At 43.7% G+C, this 17,504-nt stretch overlaps 2 protein-coding genes across 3 annotated transcripts; one reads left to right on the top strand and one right to left on the bottom strand.

Annotated features, from left to right (window-relative positions):
* Window positions 1-605: 605 nt before the first annotated feature.
* Window positions 606-3,648, bottom strand: LOC121707549. Its single transcript, XM_042090201.1, has 3 exons — window positions 2,737-3,648; window positions 2,532-2,594; window positions 606-2,408 (listed from the first exon to the last, which is right to left on the bottom strand). The coding sequence occupies exons 1-3, from the start codon at window positions 3,635-3,637 to the stop codon at window positions 688-690; spliced, it is 2,685 nt and encodes an 894-aa protein (XP_041946135.1). The 5' UTR covers window positions 3,638-3,648; the 3' UTR covers window positions 606-687.
* Window positions 3,649-6,058: 2,410 nt separating this feature from the next.
* Window positions 6,059-17,250, top strand: LOC121707347 (glutamine-rich protein 1-like). 2 transcript variants are annotated; one of them, XM_042089841.1, is made up of 12 exons: window positions 6,059-6,327; window positions 8,847-9,127; window positions 9,353-9,433; window positions 9,642-9,782; window positions 10,162-10,896; window positions 13,558-13,717; window positions 14,199-14,353; window positions 14,500-14,614; window positions 15,077-15,185; window positions 15,551-15,702; window positions 15,987-16,077; window positions 16,436-17,250. In XM_042089841.1, exons 2-12 carry the CDS (start codon window positions 8,873-8,875, stop codon window positions 16,623-16,625), a joined length of 2,184 nt encoding a protein of 727 aa, XP_041945775.1. In that variant the 5' UTR covers window positions 6,059-6,327; window positions 8,847-8,872; the 3' UTR covers window positions 16,626-17,250. The 2 variants fall into 2 exon arrangements, with proteins under 2 accessions (XP_041945775.1, XP_041945774.1); XM_042089840.1 differs by having other exon boundaries at window positions 9,624-9,782.
* The last annotated feature ends 254 nt before the right edge of the window (window positions 17,251-17,504 follow it).

Here is a 17,504-nt window from a genome sequence, read left to right as displayed (position 1 = left end):
ATTTCTCAAATTACATTTATTTGGGCAGTTAAATAAGTTTCCTACTCAGAATGTCCTCTATAGCCTATGTGTTTGTGAAACATTTGGATTGGTTTTGAATCATTAGTAGGCCAAGGTGGCCATCTGTTTGACAAGGGAAATTAATGAATGAATGAAAATTCATCTAAATATTTTTTTTTAACGCAGTTTGAGTTTTCTAAACATAGCATTCATGATTGCTTATATGAAAGTCTAAGCTATTATTCGAACATACTATAAAAAAAAAATCATTAATCCTGACTTTGTTGACGAGGTTTCAGGACAAGCTGATGGTGTGTTTCTGTGAAGCCATGTGCATAATGTACATACAATGACGTTGGCAGCCTAATAAAGTGCTTTCATGTAGAAATTGTAAAGGGAGTAAAAAGATAGAAATAAACGTGATGATATAATGACATATCACACATTCTACTTATACACATTGCTCTTATTGTATTAACATCGTGCAATACCTTTTCAAATATAATCTCGTTGTTGTTTGTTTATGCTACAAATAAACATTACAACTCAGAATTATTGGACCAGTGGCTGAGAGAGCACTGGGTGGCCTCATTTTGACAGCTGCACTAGAGTTCAATCTGATTCAGTGGGAAAGACACAAAGCAGTTTAAATCCCTCAGGTGTCCCAATGGCATCACATACAGGAGTCTATAGGTCGGTGATGTCATCTGTACTGCCCACGCTGCTCCAGTCGTCCTCCATAACGATGACGCCCTGTATCCCGGGCTCCATTGGCTGGTCAGACTCCTCTAAGTGCAGTCTAAGGTCTGTTGTAGACAGAGGAGATTGGGCGTCTGACCGCGGTGTTTGGAAGTGGTGCGACGAGCCCCTGAAGCAGTGAGGCTGCACAGGGCTGGAGCCAGCATCCAGGGCCCACCTGTAGGCGATGTGTGCGGGTGTGGCAGGGGCAGTGGCGCTGCCTGCTTGTGGGCAGTACGGCTCCAGGCCTTGAGTCCAAGATGGAGGTGGTGGCGTGAAGAGGCTGCCTAATCCCAGGAGGTCGTCAAAATGAAGTGCATTGTCAATGCTGCGGGTAAGACTGATGGGCGACGGGGGACACAGGTCAAACTCAATGAGGGACAGGATGCAATCCCTCTCACTCCAGTCATGTCCATGTGACCACAAAGGTGTGGGGTAGGAGTCACACATGGTGCTGTTGGTGGAGATGCTACCTATGTTGTCTGAATTGCTGTCCTTTTGACCCTGAGATGTAGTGACCACATCATGGTTATGGATTATGGAGCTGCTAATGTCTGCACACTCACGCTGGTGGGCTGCCCAGTTATTTGGTATAAGCTCTGCCCAGTGTCTGTCTGGCATCCCCCATGGTCCCCCGGGCAAGTTCTCCAGCATCCTGTCCCAGTATGAACCCAGCTTCCCCCGTTGCGTTGCCTCTGGTCTCCCCTCGCCTCTGCGGTTGTTTCCCCTGGGTCTCCAGAAAGGCCAAGATGCCAGCAGGAGCATGCAGTAGCTCCATGTCAGTTCCAAGAGCCGTGCAAAGAACTGACACAGCCACCAGCCCCAGCCAAAGCTTCTCCAGTTTCCAAGCAAGCCGTAGAGCCAGAGGATTCCGTGGATCTGAAACGCATAGCTTAGTGCTCCCAAGACAGCGCATAAAGAAAACACTCGCCTTGCCCGGTGTTCGACTCGCTTTGCCGCTGTCCACTGTGGAACAGGAGTCCTGGTCGACTGAAGAGGGCTCAGGGTTTGGAAGAGAAGACCCAAGCAGAGAGGCAAGCCCCAGCAAACCGAAAAAGTCTGTAGCATCAGGGGCAGAGCAGGAGACAGGGCCTGGGAGAGGATATCAGCCACAAAGAGAAGGAAGCAGTGGAGCGCCACAAGTCCTGCAGTCACTCGGGGGCACTGCAGAGCAGGGGGCAGGAGATTCAGTCTCTGTCCACGCAAAACAATCATCGCTAGCACAGCCTGTGCCCACAGCAGAAGCGGAAGTGGCAAGTTGTACAGAGCGGACAGGGCAGGCCGTGGCAAAATATGCCGTGTACCATAGGGGTCGATCAGGAAGTGAGCACACCTCAATACTCCTGCTAGCAGGAGCAAAATATTTGCCAGGGGTAGGGCGATACAGTAAGGACGAAGCAGGCCAAATGCACTTTTTATCCCCCAGAGGGCACCACCAACCAATAGCAGGAATAGGGAAGCACAGCCAAACACATGCAGCTCCCAGGCAAAGGCCAGAGTGCGGCTGAGGTCTTCCCACTGAAGGCTGGTGCCATCAGGCCCTGATGGAGCCACACAGACCCCCAAACCCAGCAGACAAGGGCCTAAAGAACCAGAGAACCCTGGCTCGTTTATTGATCCTAGAAAACCACCAATCCTCCCCAGGGGACTTTTTTTTGGCTCATCTCTCTCTGAAAGATAAAGTATAGAGGGTAGACAGAAAAATGAATGTCACATTAAAATTCAGAACAAATTTTAAAAAATCATAACAATCACTTGATGTCAGAATGTATGACTTTTGACTGCTGACATACTTGATGATGTTATCTCTGATGGCACATCTGGCAGAATCCTTGTAGGGTTTATGATTTCTTCACCTAACAAAATAAACAAAACACAGTCTTAATGCAGACTGAATGGAGATCGTGCTGTATATTGTTGTATTTGATTGCGCTTGAACATAATATACACTTGTTATGTGTTTAAATAATGTGAAATAACTATAACTTAATAAATTACCTGTTTGATTTGACTGAATAGTTTGTGTAACCATGTGCACGCCTCTGTTCTCCAGGTGTGATAACTGTGGGTTTGTTGTGATGATTGAATCAGCTAGAGTGACATGGGGATTGACCTCCTCATCAGCAGGGACAGTGGCACCATATGGTGTGAAGTCCTCAGGATGCCCTGGCACTATAACTGTGGCTTGATCCAGAGCAGTATTTGCCTCCATACTGTCATCACTGCCTTTCCCATTTAGACTGTCTGAAAGTGTCTGGGTCGTCAAATTCAAAGATGCTTCTTTTTGGAACGTAGCAATGTCCTTTGTTGTACTCTGCCAGTCACTGCTAACAGACTTGACTTGCGACAGTATAGAAATGGTGGTTGGGACAATTTGTGTTGATGTGGCATGTTCAGGAGTGTAGGAGCTCACACCCTGTAGTGTTTGTGCCTCAGTAATTTCAGGAGACCTATCGCCATCCATTACCTGGATCTGCCGCTGGGGCAAGGGAGGTGCAAAGTGGTACCAAGTGTCTTCCCAGTGTTTTTTTTCTTCCAGCTCCTGTGCAATCATGTTTTCTTCCAGAACACTGATAGAGGGTGCCACCCCTTGTTTCAACTCATTATGCCCCTCTTGAAATCCACTCCCATCTCCAGAACTTTCCATAATTTGTGTTAAGGACATGAATGAGCCTTCCAAGGTCTGAGAGATTCGGTTACTGATCTTTTGCTCAGTCCAAGCGGAGGTCTTAGGGGAGGAGGGAGGTTTCTCATCTTTATTCGTCCCACCAGAGCCTGCCTCCAGGGCAGGGGAAGTCACAGACTCAGAGATGTTTGGTTTTGTTGGGTTCATAATGGGACTGCCAGTTGAATGGTGCAACAGGGTGAGTATCATTGCAAGAACAAAAAGCCAATGCATGTTCCACTGCATTGTCAGTTGTCAGGTGAGTCAGAAAAGAAGCTGCAAAATATAAACTAAATACAATGCTGACATTATTATATGATATACATTATTATGATATGAGCCTGTCTGAATGTACAATTATCCTGGTATATATGTGACTTTTACAGAAAGCTCCCTTTGCCACAATGTTGAATTAAGTTGCATTAAGGTACAGTCAAGAGGTCATTATAAAGTACTTTTTCCCAGATAAGCTTCAGATAACATGTCTTATCAGGCTTATCAAGTGTCAACAGTTTGTAATGTTAGGACAGCTGAACAAAAACACCAACTATTTTAGTAGAACATATCCAGCCATTTCAACACAGCATAATGCTAATATTTCTGAGTTGCTAACAGGCTAAGAATAAGGTTAAAGATCATTCCTGGGGCCAAATGAAATTCATAATGGCTAAAGAGCATAATTGTTGCCTTCTTTTTCATTCAGTATATGGCAAAAGAACTCTGTCCATAGAGCCAACGTAGGAGTTAAACTGTACACATTCCATTCAGATAAATAAGTTACGAAACCACTTTCCACTCACCTGCTGTTATTTAATCCAGCCTTCAGAACGAATCAGTGATTAAAGTGATTAATTCACTGATTTCAAATGCTGCTTGCAATTCTACCCCCAAATTGAAGTATGAAACAACAGCACAGACAATTAGATTATCAGAATTTCCACTGCACTCCATTCACTCAGGTGATGTTATCATGGGCCCCAGACTGGCATCCCCTCCTACAAGTTATGGAAGACTTCTGGGTTTTGAACAACCAAACGATCTGCTCCAGAAGAGGTCTTCCTCCACTGAAGAAATCCAAATGGTAAACTGAATTCCATATGGTCTGGGACACTGTAGCCTCTTTCTTCTAATGAGAGCATATGCACCTGGGCTGAGGGCACGTTCAGCTTTCTCTCCCTCTGTCACTTCACAGCTGGTTTGGGGTAATCTCTAAAGGATTTCTCTAAGATCATTAAGTGGCAGGGGCAAGTAGTGCATACGGAGGTTAGAAAACACACACACACACACACATGAACATGCTGGGAAGATTATTACAGTGTTGCTGTATGATCCCTACCGCCACCCTCTGGGTGCCAAGCACAACCATCTTAATCTTGTGTGACTGGACTGGCTACCAGCCTACTGACTGGCTACCTCAACCATGAAATAAATTGCATTGGTGAGGACAGAATGACTGTCACACTTACACAGACATCAGTAGACTACTATCACACACACACACACACACACGTTTAGCTGAAGGAAATCTCAATTATTTAGTTTGAATTATCGTTTAGCTAAAGGAAATCTCAATGATTTACTTTGAATTATAGTCAAAAAGATAGATCATAGGCTAGGCCTGCAACAGGCTATCCTGTAGGCTACATAGGCCAATCTAGTAGGTCTGTGTTTAGGAAAAGTATACGATTTTCTGTTTTTTATTCTCGTTTTCAGTGATCTTAATTCAAAGTGGGTCAGAGTAGGGTTAAGGGGGGGGGGGAGACCGTGGGAATTAACTCCTTCCTTTCTTCTAAAGATGACACATGAGTGCGCACCACGGATCTAGTCAGGTCTACCTTAAGAGCGCGGCCTGGCAGCATGTTGTAGGGTGAACAGGGGGAGGCCCTCGCAAGCACATGCCTAGCTCTTTAAGGCGGACTGAAGCAAATAAAGTGCTGTTAAAGGCACATACACCCTTTACGCTAACCTGAATCTGACAGATCGCTAAATGAATGTTAAGTGCTATGCATTTATCGGCCAGCTATTAGGGCAAGTGTTTGAAGTAAGAAGTTTGAGTAGCCTAATATTCAATAAGAACAATATCTATGTAGGCTATAGGCTATAGCCTATATATTAAGAGAATAGCTTATGTCTATGTTGATGTCAGACTGTTTTCCTAAGCCTACATAAGGACAAATAGATTCGTTCTTCATTATGTAGCCAATGCAAAAATGCTCATATTCCTTATGTTTGACCGAAAAGACAAGACTAGAGTAATGCTATGGGACTGTAGTAGTGGACTAGACCACAGAATCTCAATTTAGTTGAGCCTTTTGAAATAGCCTTATAAATAAAAGCGTCGAGAAATAGGTCTACTAGCCTAGGCAACAAAAATGTTGTTTTTCATTTAATAAAAAAACAACAAAAATCTGTGTGCCACATGTTGATATGATTAAATTCAGGAAAGGTAACCCTTTGCACATTAATGAAGTAATTGGCCTAGTCATATCAGAGCCAAAAACCAAACCTTTAGTGTGAAATATAAAACTATTGTATTCCTCTATCTGTATACAAATTATTAGTACACACATTATAGGTAACACATTAGCCACATAATTCGTGTTTACTTTTTTTATTATTGGAGCGGGACTCGAGTACACGCAATGCACGTTCCCGGTGTGATGAAATGTGTCGATGTGTGGTCCTCGTGCACGAACTAGGAAATGTGTTTATGGAAGACGTGTAGCCGGAAGGGGGAGCTCTCATTCCGTCTTTAGACTTCTCTGAAACGGCCTTCGGTTATCAGGACAGTCCGGGGACGTGTGCTATGACAGAGGGCCTACTTCCGTCTGCATTCAACTATTTAGCTAGTTATATGCAATAAGTATCTCTTTCTTTTATAACCGCATCGGTCCGTGCAATCCACAATAAGATCATTAAACACGGTAAGATACTTCTCGTGAGTATTCTTCTGCAGATTGTGTTGTTTTTATTTTTACAGCAGCGCAGATATCTAAACTGCCGACAAATAAGCCCACGTCATGTCATTTTGGTATTGTTTTTCGCTTCAGTAAATTGGACGAAATAAGAATAAGTATGCAGTGTTACATCTTCAGTAGCCACAGTCCAAATGGTAATGACATGTGGACAGGAATGAATAAGTTTCGTGGGGTTTTTATTTTTGAACGGAGTGTTTTGGCGGAACGGGAGGTTTTGGTTTTATTTAAGGTAGCATGGGAAGATGCCTCTTTAGCCTGCGTTAGCTACCTGCTTGTAGCTTGTTACTTCTGGTCGTAAACATCTTCACAAGGAATTACAAGGAGTTATTTGAAATGTTGTATAATCTATGTGTTGTTAAAATGCAATGTACTCATTGAAATTGTAATTATGAAATGTGCCAATATGCCCACTTTATATTGAATCATGCTAACGGACTAGCTAGTTGGCATAACATAAACACATGAAATGCGGTATCGTAATGGGTGGGTATGGAGCTAACATTAGCTAGCTAACGTTAGCAAACTGGTTCATTCTGATACCAACTTGTTAGCTAACGTTAGCTAGCCATCTAGGGAACATAGTGACGAACCAGAGTAAAACCGTCTCGACAACATGACACAAATTGCTTATACGCGTATATCTTCAACTAGGCCAGCTTCAGATTTTAACATAGTGTCTCTAAACGCACGTGAGTGTAATAAGATGATGTGCCCTCAGTTTACAAAATAATCTGTGTCAAAGGGAAACAGCTACATGGGTTGCCACCCCCAACATTTTGCACAGCTGCCTAGTGCCCACAGCCCCACCCTCTCAGGTATACATTCTGCTGGCCCCCCGTTTAGACACAAGTGAATGCATCTTTATTGTACATATTGGTAAAGTGCAATTGTGGAATTGACATTATGGATTTCATTATGTATTAATTTCATGTTGTGCATGAAAATGCACTTGCACCTAAGCACACTTTGGCAAAATGTTGTAATATTTGGCAAGATTATAATCTATGCTTGACGACTGTTGAAAAACAATTGTAGGATTTGGCATGGTAAATTACAAACCTTACTAATGCAATATCAGAAGAGTTCATATTCTTGGTATGCAATGTTCAGTTATGCACCTATGTTGTTGTTAGAACAATTTGTTATATATTTTAGCTTGTTTTCCCTAAGAACATATATTTTCTAGATAGCTATATGACTTTGGGTTATAACCTAGTGTCCTCAAGATAACAGGTAGGTCAAGTAAATAGGTTTGGATATGACCGTATGATTGTATTGTGGTTAACTAGACTAGCAATAGCAACTAACCTTTCTTCTCTCCCATCACCATCTATTAAAATCTAAAAATATATGTATACACTTTACCAATAGTTAATATGCATAAAGGACGGTGTCGGAAAATTGTAGGTTTGTCATTATTGTAAGATTTTTATCTTGGATAATATTGTTGCATGCACCATTGAGGAATTTAAAGGATTTAAAAAGCCATTGCAAGTGAATGTACAAAACCGGATTCTCTAACTAATATTGCATTCATATTTATTAGATATAGATTAGATTAGATTCAACTTTATTGTCATTGTGCAGAGTACAAATGCAGAGACAACGAAATGCAGTTAGCATCTAACCAGAAGTGCAAAAATGCAGAAAAGTGCAATGTGAACAGTATTCTATAGACCGGTAGTGCAGCATAAACAGTATAGGACATAATAGTGTAGTGTAGACAGTACTATACAGTTAAGGAAGTGGTATGGTTTACAGTAAAGGCCTACACACATGGCCAGTGAAGTGAATGGGGCAACACATGTGGCAAGTGGAACGACGGCCGTCGCATTGCTCTAATCGGCGCCTTTCTATTTTTCAGGGCGATTTTGATATGCATAATAGAAAACCACTGTATGGTCAGTGTATCTCCACTGAATCGATGCGTGATCGCGTCGCCAGTAGTGTGTCTAATAAAGCGATTAACAGAATTCCACCGTCGGGTTTGACTGTCACATCGCTGGCCGTGTGTGGTGGCCTAAGGATATGTGCAGTGTATTAACAGTAACATTATTAGAGCAGGATAAATATGGATATGCAGTATGAACAATATAGACAGATATGTGAAGTGTATTAACAAGAACATCATAAGAGTAGTGAAAATAAGTTTGTGTTCAGTATGAACAGATATGTACAGTTGACTATGGAGTATTGTCTACAGTAGGAAAGCAGTAACATTATGGACCCTTTCAAGAGAGTTCCATTATCAGCATCATAGTTGGCCCCACAAGACTTCCTTTTTAACATTCCATATGTTATCTTAATGCAGAGGAAGTAGATTGGGGCCCAAATAGAATGTTCAAGCATTGTTTTTGTTTACCTTGTTGAAAGGGTCTATAAGAGCTGTAGAAATAGTATGTACCGTTTATAAATATAAACAGAATGCCATCTGCTACACAACGATCAATGTGGTTGTGCCACAGGCTCCAGGGGAGGGTTGTGAGACGCCATGAGCGAGCCGATGGAGGGCGGCACGGTTTCCTTTGATGAGTACGTGAGGCAGAAGGCCCGCACCGTGCCACAGCATCGCATGAAGGAGTTTCTGGAATCACTGGCCACCAAAGGCCCTGAGGTGCTGCAGGAGTTCAGCCAGCAGGGTGGCACCCCGACCACCACCACCACCATGGTCTACCAGCAGGGGGCAAACTGCATCTACACAGACAGCACAGAGGTGGCAGGGTCCCTGCTGGAGCTCGCCTGCCCTGTAAGACCTTTTTCCACAACCAGTCAGAAAATGTCATTTAAATGAGTTTCATTTTGCATGAAAACTGATGGGAAATGCACCGGGGTGCAGTAGGGTAATTAATATGAAGCTAAAAATAGAGTGCGCAAAATATATGTTTTCATCATTCAGCTTGGTTAAAGGTGTCTGTGAAATAACTAGATATGAGTTTAACCGGTGTCTGTCTGCCTGGCTGTGTCTAACCAGGTGCAGGTCACATCTGCACAGATCACGCCACAGCTGGCTGCAGCTGTGCATCAGGCCTCTGAGCAGCAGATCCAGGTGCAGGTCAGTGGTAAACCCTCAGACAATCTAAAATATCTAGACGCAACTACCAAAATACATATTAGATTAGCTTAAGCTCCTCTGTGCCCATTTGACACAGCCAGCTTCATGCATTGCAATTCAGTTCTTTTAATTTCTCTTACAATAGTTGCAGTAGTCATAGCCCACCCATTAAGACTACAAATGTTCCTAGTGTCATTCTGCATGGCAGGTGCAGATACAGGGTGACCAGGGTCAGACGGTGGGCCAGGTGCTGCAGGTTTCATCACCTTCTCACCAGCAGTTGCAAGGCATCACCACGGCAGCACAGCTTGTGCAGCAGGGAGAACTCACAGAGGAACAGCATCAACAGGTACAGTGCATTTAATGACAGAAGCTCCAGTCACTCACACAAACACACACTTACGGCTCCCACACACAGTTGCGTTCCGTCAGCGCATGCCAGTGGGTGTTCCCGGCGGTAGCTATGCAAATGACTTGAAGTATAACTGTAATTTGATTGGCTGGTGCCTTCCGTTGTTACAACGGGTGGGCAACGGGTGACGTAAGCCCATGTAAAGTGGACGGGATGCGTCTCCAGCACTGCACTGCGCGCAGCTATGTGTGGGAGCCGATACCGATTCCCCTTTATCCTTATCTCTATGCACCTATAAATGTATGTTAAATACATTATATATCGCTCACACATCTCCCCGAATAAGCCCTTAGAGTATCTCGTGTGTTCTCCTCAGATCCAGGCGCAGCTGGTGGCTGCGGTAGCGGGAGGGCAGCAGATCCAGATCCAGACGGTCGAGGCCCTGTCTCCCGTGCAGCAGGGCCAGCAGCAGGGGTCCCCCCGCGAGGCCGAGCGTCGGCCCAGCGGCTCCAGCCCCGCCGGCGTGCTGCAGCCAGCCAAGAAGCGCAAGGTGGACATGCCGCTGGCTACCGTGTCGTACGCGCTGCCACAGGGCCAGCAGCTGGCAACCGTGCTGGCCATCCCGCAGGGCCAGGGCCAGCAGAGCTACGTGTCGCTGCGGCCCGACCTGCTGACGGTGGACAGCACGCACCTGTACAGCACCACCGGCACCCTCACGGGGCCCTCGGGCGAGACGTGGACCATCCCCGTGTACTCGGCGCCCCAGCCGCAGGGCGTGGCCCACATCGCCATCCCGCAGGAGGCCTACAGCGCCGCGTTGCAGCTGCAGACGCTTCCCATTGCCACGGCAACCACCGCCACTGACGACAAAGACAAGATGGCTGCCGGCGGGGTGGCGCAGCACCAGGTGGTGACGTCGTCGGGGACGGGCACACAGGAGGAGGTGGTGCAGATGTTCCCAGCGCAGTTCATGAACGGGAACATCCACATCCCCGTGGCGGTGCAGACAGTGGGAGGGGCCTATCAGGGGGCCACGCAGGCCCTGCACATCTGGGACCCGCAGCAGCAGGGCCAGTTAACAGACGGCCAGGAGCAACAGCTCCACCTACAGGTCAGATACTGGGCAGGGAGGGCAGCTCACTCTGGGTTTGACTCAAACACTTGAAGCCATTTCGTTCCTTTGGTTAAATAAATGTTGTTCACAGTTTTAACACATTACATTGTCATAGAGATTGTGTTATGTTGCCATTTGACTGGTAGTACCCAATACCTATATCCAGGGGCACCTGCAGGAATGAATGGTATGGTACGCACACCCGCCTATAGACCCCCCACCCGCGCTCAACGAAACTTTCAACGCGTTGATAATATTTGCCCGTTTCCTGGTTAGGTTCATGCATTGGTCAGCTAAAAAGTAGCCTACATAGTACTAACAACATCCACATGCAATATCTTTACAACAACAACTTTATACAGCCCCATATAGGCTAAAGTTACCTTTTAGTTTTGTTTGAGCGTACCGTTCACGTATGGCTTTAAACGGCTGTAATGCTAGCCAAACGTTTTGACAAGCACACCAATTTTGCCTACTTTGTTCTTGCCCATCTGAAATAACTCCTAGCTTTGTTGCCTCCATCGTTTCTGATTTCGTTGTTTAAAAAAAACGTGTTATATCCATGATGAGTCTTGAATTAGTGAATTAGCTAAACATTGTGTGCTAATAACCAGGTAGTAAAAAAAAAGTACCCTAACCTACAACTTCTGTAAGGGTCATTCCACGTCAGTTCAACCAGGGCCCACGCACTTAGGTCTCAAAAAATTCTGAAAAAATTACCAGGTGTACCTATGTTACCCAGGAGACACACTATAAAATTACTCTTATGTAAGATCAATACTTTCCAAGATACAGACAGTTTTACAGGGGGAGGGGGTGTCGATTTTGTCCAGCCTCTTTTTTTTGTCAAAGTTCACAAGCCCACAGCGCAAGAACTAAACCATGTAGGAGGCTCAAATTTTGCTGGTACATAAATAGGAATAGTATGTAGCAAAATCGTCACGTTTGGTCTGGATAATCCTGCATGGTCATAGCTGTCCCTCAAAGTTGATACAAATTTTATTGGAGTTTTTGGCTGGGCTCTGTTTAAGCCTTCAGAAGACATATTTGTACTCAACATAGGCTCTTGATTTATTTTCCTTACTGAGATAAGTAGAAACACTCTCACAAAAAGCAATGAATAGAAAATAAATCCCTTCAGGGTCTGAACAGCAGACCTCACAAGACTGAAAAATCATTTTGGTTATCATTTTCAGAGCACCCAAACACCTTGTGGGAATATACAAAGATTTTTTAAATATGTTTTTCCTTATTCTCCATGATCCCTTTTTGAAAACACCAATTTGACTTGTCTTATTCAAATCTTTCTTTTTTATTTTCCACCCTGAACATGGGCAAAATGCCCCATTGACATCAATACGTTTTATATAGAGTCACCACACTGCCACCTGTGGTTGTATAGAGTAACCTGTGGTAGCTCTATACAAAACATATTGATGTCAATGGTGCATTTTGCCCATGTTCAGGGTGGAAAGTGAAAAAGAAAGATTTGCATAAGACAAGTCAAATTGGTGTTTTTAAAAAGAAAAGATCATGGAGAATAAAGAAAAAAATATTTAAAAAATCTTTGTATATTTCCACAAGGTGTTTAGGTGCTCTGACAATGAGAACCAAAATTATTTTTTAGACTTCTAAGGTCTGCTGTTCAGACCCTGAAGGAATTTATTTTCTGTTCATTGTTTTTTGTGAGTGTTTCTACTTATCTCAGGCTCTTGATTTATTTTCCTTACTATGTTGAGTACAAATATGTCTTCTGAAGGCTTAAACAGAGCCCAGCCAAAAACTCCAATAAAATTTGTATCAACTTTGAGGGACAGCTATGACCATGCAGGATTATCCAGACCAAACGTGACGATTTTGCTACATACTATTCCTATTTATGTACCAGCATGCAAAATTTGAACCTCCTACATGGTTTAGTTCTTGTGCTGTGGGCTTGTGAACTTTGACAAAAAAAAAGAGCCGAACAAAATCGACACCCCCCTCCCCCTGTAAAACTGGCTGTATCTTGGAAAGTATTGATCTTACATAAGAGTAATTTTACAGTGTGTCTCCTGGGTAACATAGGTACACCTGGTAATTTTTTCAGAATTTTTTGAGACCTAAGTGCGTGGGCCCTGGTTGAATTGACGTGGAATGACCCGTAATTGTTGTGTGTGTGTATTCTCTCTCCTGCTCAAACAAAAGGTGTGCGTGTGCATATAGTTCTGGATTAAGTTGATTTTGATAACATGTTTACAAACTTTGCTTACAGAAAATTGTAAATAGCCTACTGTCATACAGTTAATGGGCTACTGTGCAGAGTTAGGAAGTTATGCTAACTTGGTGTGAATACACACACACACACACACACACACACACAGGGGAAATTCTCTCTCGTTGTTGAGTAGCCTGATGGTACGCACAGTGCGTACGGGCGTACATCTGCAGGCGCGCCTTCCAATATCCGTGTAACGTTAGTGACATAAATGTCCCTGATGAATATCATTCCATTTATGAGATCTAACTCCAACCATGTAGTCTCTAGAATATCTTTGAGAAATCCATGAAGATTTGAGTGGAGGACTGCACTAGTTCAGTTCACTCATGAGGACACATTTGTATAGGGTGTTACCTAATTGTATATGAGAGTTGTTGACCGTTGTGGGTGTTGTCCAGGCTCAGGTGGAGGGAGAGCAACAAGGCGAGACCACGACAGAGCTAATGCTCCCCATCTCACTGAAGCCAGAGGAGGGACTGGAGGTGTGGCGCCTCTGGGTCCACCGCAAGAACGCCGAGATGGACAAGGAGGAGCAGAACAAGCTGGCCCCCATTGGACGTGAGTACAGGAGGATAATCGGATTGGCTGGGACAAGTTGGGAGTTTGAATGGACTGTTGACTTAATTATTCAATTAGGCCAGGGGTTTCCAACATTTTTGGCAGACGACCCTATTTTGATGTCACAAGACCCCAATCATTCACAACATGTTGAGAGAGAGAGCGCATCTCATCTCTGCTGTAACATCCAGTTGAGAGCGGTATATTTCCCCAAATGTCCCAGCAAGCTAATTCGTTTGTTTGACTAACTCGCCTGGTTGTTTTGCTACTGCTACTGCTATTTTTTTTATTATTTGAATTTTTATGTAATGTACTGGTCGATTGTAAGATACCCCATTTGAATTTCATTCGACCCCATGGTTGGGAAACAATGAATTAGGCATACACATTCAGTTGACCCTTTCTCTTTTTCTCTTTTTGTGTGTTTCTTTCCCCCCCCTCCCTCTCTCCCTCTTCTCTCTCCCTTCTCTCCCTTGCCCAGGTCGTCAGCCTCTGCGGTTCCGTGAGGACTTGGTGTCGAGTGCGGTAGCCGAGCTGAATGTGGCCCTGTCCCTGATGACGCAGGAGGCCAAAGGCCTGGAGGAGGAGCCTTTTGAGGCTGACGCCCTCTACTACGTCTTCCTGTGCATTCAGAAGGTATCTCCGGTTCTGTTGAATTGATAGCCCAATTGTTTTTTTTTTTTTCTTTTCTATAAAGTGAGCTGTAAAGTAAGTCACACAAAAAGATGTCTCTTGTATTTGAAATTCTTTTTCATCCCATTCTGCCTTTTGTCTCCTCATAGTACCTGTTTGAAAATGGACGGGTAGATGACATCTTCTCCGATCCTTACTATACACGCTTCTCACAGTGTTTACACAAAGTGCTTGAAGAGTACAGGCCTAATGTACATCCACTAGGTAAGACATCATCCTGATCGTGTGTGTGTGTGTGTGTGTGTGTGGTGGAGAGCTTTTGAGAGAACGAGTACTAAAGTGCTTTGTACAACCCCTTAAGGTGAAAAACTGAATTGAGTATTTAAAGCTTGTGCCTTGTTTTAAGAACATGATGATGACTATGATAATGCCAATTATGGCATGGCTAAAAGGACATGTTAAATGAATCTGCTGATGGTAGAACCATTATTAATGGATGCTTTATCTAGTTTTTTTTACATAGATCTGTATCATCACCACGTCTTACATCACTTCTTATAATGCATTATTTTATCACATATATATTTTTAGTGTAGCTCTCAATTTCTACATGCTTTCTTTCTCGCACACACACACACACACAGAAACACACAACATTCCCTTGTCTCATGTGATAGTGTTGTGGGTAGCTGACCACATGTGTGTTGGCCTCTCTGTTCCCCACAGGCTACATCATCCCCAGTCACGTAACTGAAGAGATGCTGTGGGAGTGCAAGCAGCTCGGGGCCCACTCGCCCTCCACACTCCTCTTCACGCTCATGTACTTCAACACCAAGTGAGCAGAAAACCATCTTCCTCCATCTTCCCTTTCCCTGTATGTCTTACAGGGAAGCTACACCAGGCGCGTAACTGAAGCGTTCCGTTCGCGACGTGCAAAAATCCATTTTAGAAGAATGGTCTATTTTTTTTTTTTTTCGAACGTACGTGCCGCTATCACGTCTGGTGTAGCTACTTCCATTGATTATAGTGGAAGCTAATAGTTGCAGCAGACGCAACGCGAACGGAGTGCTTCAGTTACGTGCCTGGTGTAGCTTAGCCTTTAATCATCCTACATGTAGCCTATAGTAATAGTGTTTGTTTACTATTAGCTGTATGAGAGGGACTCGTTTGATTAACTGAAATGGCTTGTGTCTACGTCAGGTATTTCCAGCTGACAACAGTGGAGCAGCATATGAAGGTGGCCTTCTCCAAAGTGCTAAGACACACAAAGAAGAACCCATCCAACCACAAGGACAAGAGCACCACCATCCGCTATCTGAAGGGCTCAGGACCCCATCACCTTGGCCAGAAGGGTGAGGAGCTCGGCCTTACAGCACCTCCTCAATGTCAAAACGCAGAGGAAGACATGTTTGTGTTTGTGAAAAATCATTCCATCACACCAAATTGGATCATTGTTGTAACAATAGAAGTATCATATGTGACAATAGCTATTTGTCATGCAGTCTTCTTAAGATAGAGAAATCGTAGTGTCATCTTAATCAATGACTGGTGAGACATCTATGCAGAACTGGCACATTACTTAACTGTCCAAAATAAAAAATGTCCACACAAACTAACTTTTATTCTGTTGTCACAGTGACTGATGACATGTATGCAGAGCAGGCAGAGGACCCCGAGAATCCACTGCGATGCCCTATCAAACTCTATGACTTTTACCTCTTCAAATGGTGGGTCTAACCTTTGACCTTGTCTGTTAAATGTGGTTTTGTTTCAACCTGTTCACTATCTTGAAGAAGAAAAGACTGCTGCAGAAAATGTATTTTCATGAAATGTTGTCTGAGTGAATATATAAACATGTATGGCGGGTGTCGTTCTGTTACCAGTGATATACCGGCGATGTTCTGTCATCACACAAAAAAATATATCCTAGTAGAAAATACTTAACTATCGAAAATGTTCAGTGCTGTAATCAGTCTGCTGCACCTCATGAGTTCTCATTACCTTGCTGTTTCATTCATCTGTCCTGATTTACTGCTGCTGGGGTTTTCCTTGTTCATCATCCATCTTTTCCATGTTGTCCTACAGCCCTCAGTGTGCTAAGGGGCGGAATGATACATACTACCTGACTCCAGAGCCAGTGGTCGTGCCCAACAGCCCTATCTGGTACTCCACACAGCCAATCCCCAGCCAGCAGTTGGAGCACATGCTCACACGCATCACAATGGTGCGGGAAATCCAAGAGGTCATCGCCATAGCGTCCACAAATGTAAACTGACAAGAGTGAGCATCTGTCCGTCCATTGTGGAGGATTCACTATTAGAACTGCTCCCTGCCGACAGCAGCCGGGAGGATTCCAGCATTCCTTGCTGGAAGTTGAACTTGATGGCCTTTCACCTTTTTTACGTAAAGTATATATAAGAATATGTACACCTAAAGAAACATCTCTGTTGAATCACCTGACAACAACCATCATGACACCCACTACAGTGAATGGAGCCTTTCTTAAAGTTGCTCAGTCATGAACTGAAAGCTTAATTACACCAGTCATTTGCAAGTTTCATAAAATAAGTACTCAATCTCTTTTGTGAACAGACCTAAGGAAAACACTTTTTCTGATCTAGACGGCTTGGGAAGATGACACACACGCACGTCTCCAACCTACTCAAATCCGTTGGCTCTGATCCTCACACTTTGCCTTCACTAGTGAGGAAGACCCTACAGAGCAAGGTCATGGCTCCCTGTAGCACGTAATCTGCAGTATGGTTATATATGAAATATGATTTCTGTTCTGCTTTTTATTTTTATATCTGTATGTTTGATCTCCTGTCTCTGTTGATATACTGGAGTTGGGAGGTTATGCAGGAAAAGTTCATGGTTTCAAACATGCTTTTTGTACAGTTTTTGTCCTTTGTGGTGTGTTGTAATTCAGGGGGGGTTTACTCCCATGTTTGCCACTGTTTTTATGTTAAATCAAAAGGTGTTTACAAACAGGTGTTTTGATTAGTCATCATGATGGTATGAATTAATTGGAATATCAATACATATTGGTAAACACTTTCTTTGCCTTCCCCAAATTACTGTTTTTAGTGACCAATTACAAATATCGGTAGGTTTAATTTATTTACAACTTGACGACTCTGAAATAACAATAGGA

The sequence above is a fragment of the Alosa sapidissima genome, chromosome 4 (assembly GCF_018492685.1).
Source record: "Alosa sapidissima isolate fAloSap1 chromosome 4, fAloSap1.pri, whole genome shotgun sequence".
NCBI lineage: Eukaryota > Metazoa > Chordata > Actinopteri > Clupeiformes > Clupeidae > Alosa > Alosa sapidissima.
Note: the sequence above shows the minus strand (reverse complement) of the source record. Positions and strands in the feature narration are given on the sequence as shown.

Bases quoted from the DNA above. Each gene is read 5' to 3' on its own strand.
- LOC121707549 (XM_042090201.1), bottom strand. From the start codon at position 3,637: ATGCATTGGCTTTTTGTTCTTGCAATGATACTCACCCTGTTGCACCAT. The intron at 2,595-2,736 runs GTAATTTATTAA...TTATTTTGTTAG, and splicing joins TATTCAGTCAAATCAAACAG to GTGAAGAAATCATAAACCCT. The intron at 2,409-2,531 runs GTATGTCAGCAG...TTTATCTTTCAG, and splicing joins ATCAGAGATAACATCATCAA to AGAGAGATGAGCCAAAAAAA.
- LOC121707347 (XM_042089840.1), top strand. From the start codon at position 8,873: ATGAGCGAGCCGATGGAGGGCGGCACGGTTTCCTTTGATGAGTACGTG. The intron at 13,718-14,198 runs GTGAGTACAGGA...TCCCTTGCCCAG, and splicing joins CAAGCTGGCCCCCATTGGAC to GTCGTCAGCCTCTGCGGTTC. The intron at 15,186-15,550 runs GTGAGCAGAAAA...TGTCTACGTCAG, and splicing joins CTCATGTACTTCAACACCAA to GTATTTCCAGCTGACAACAG.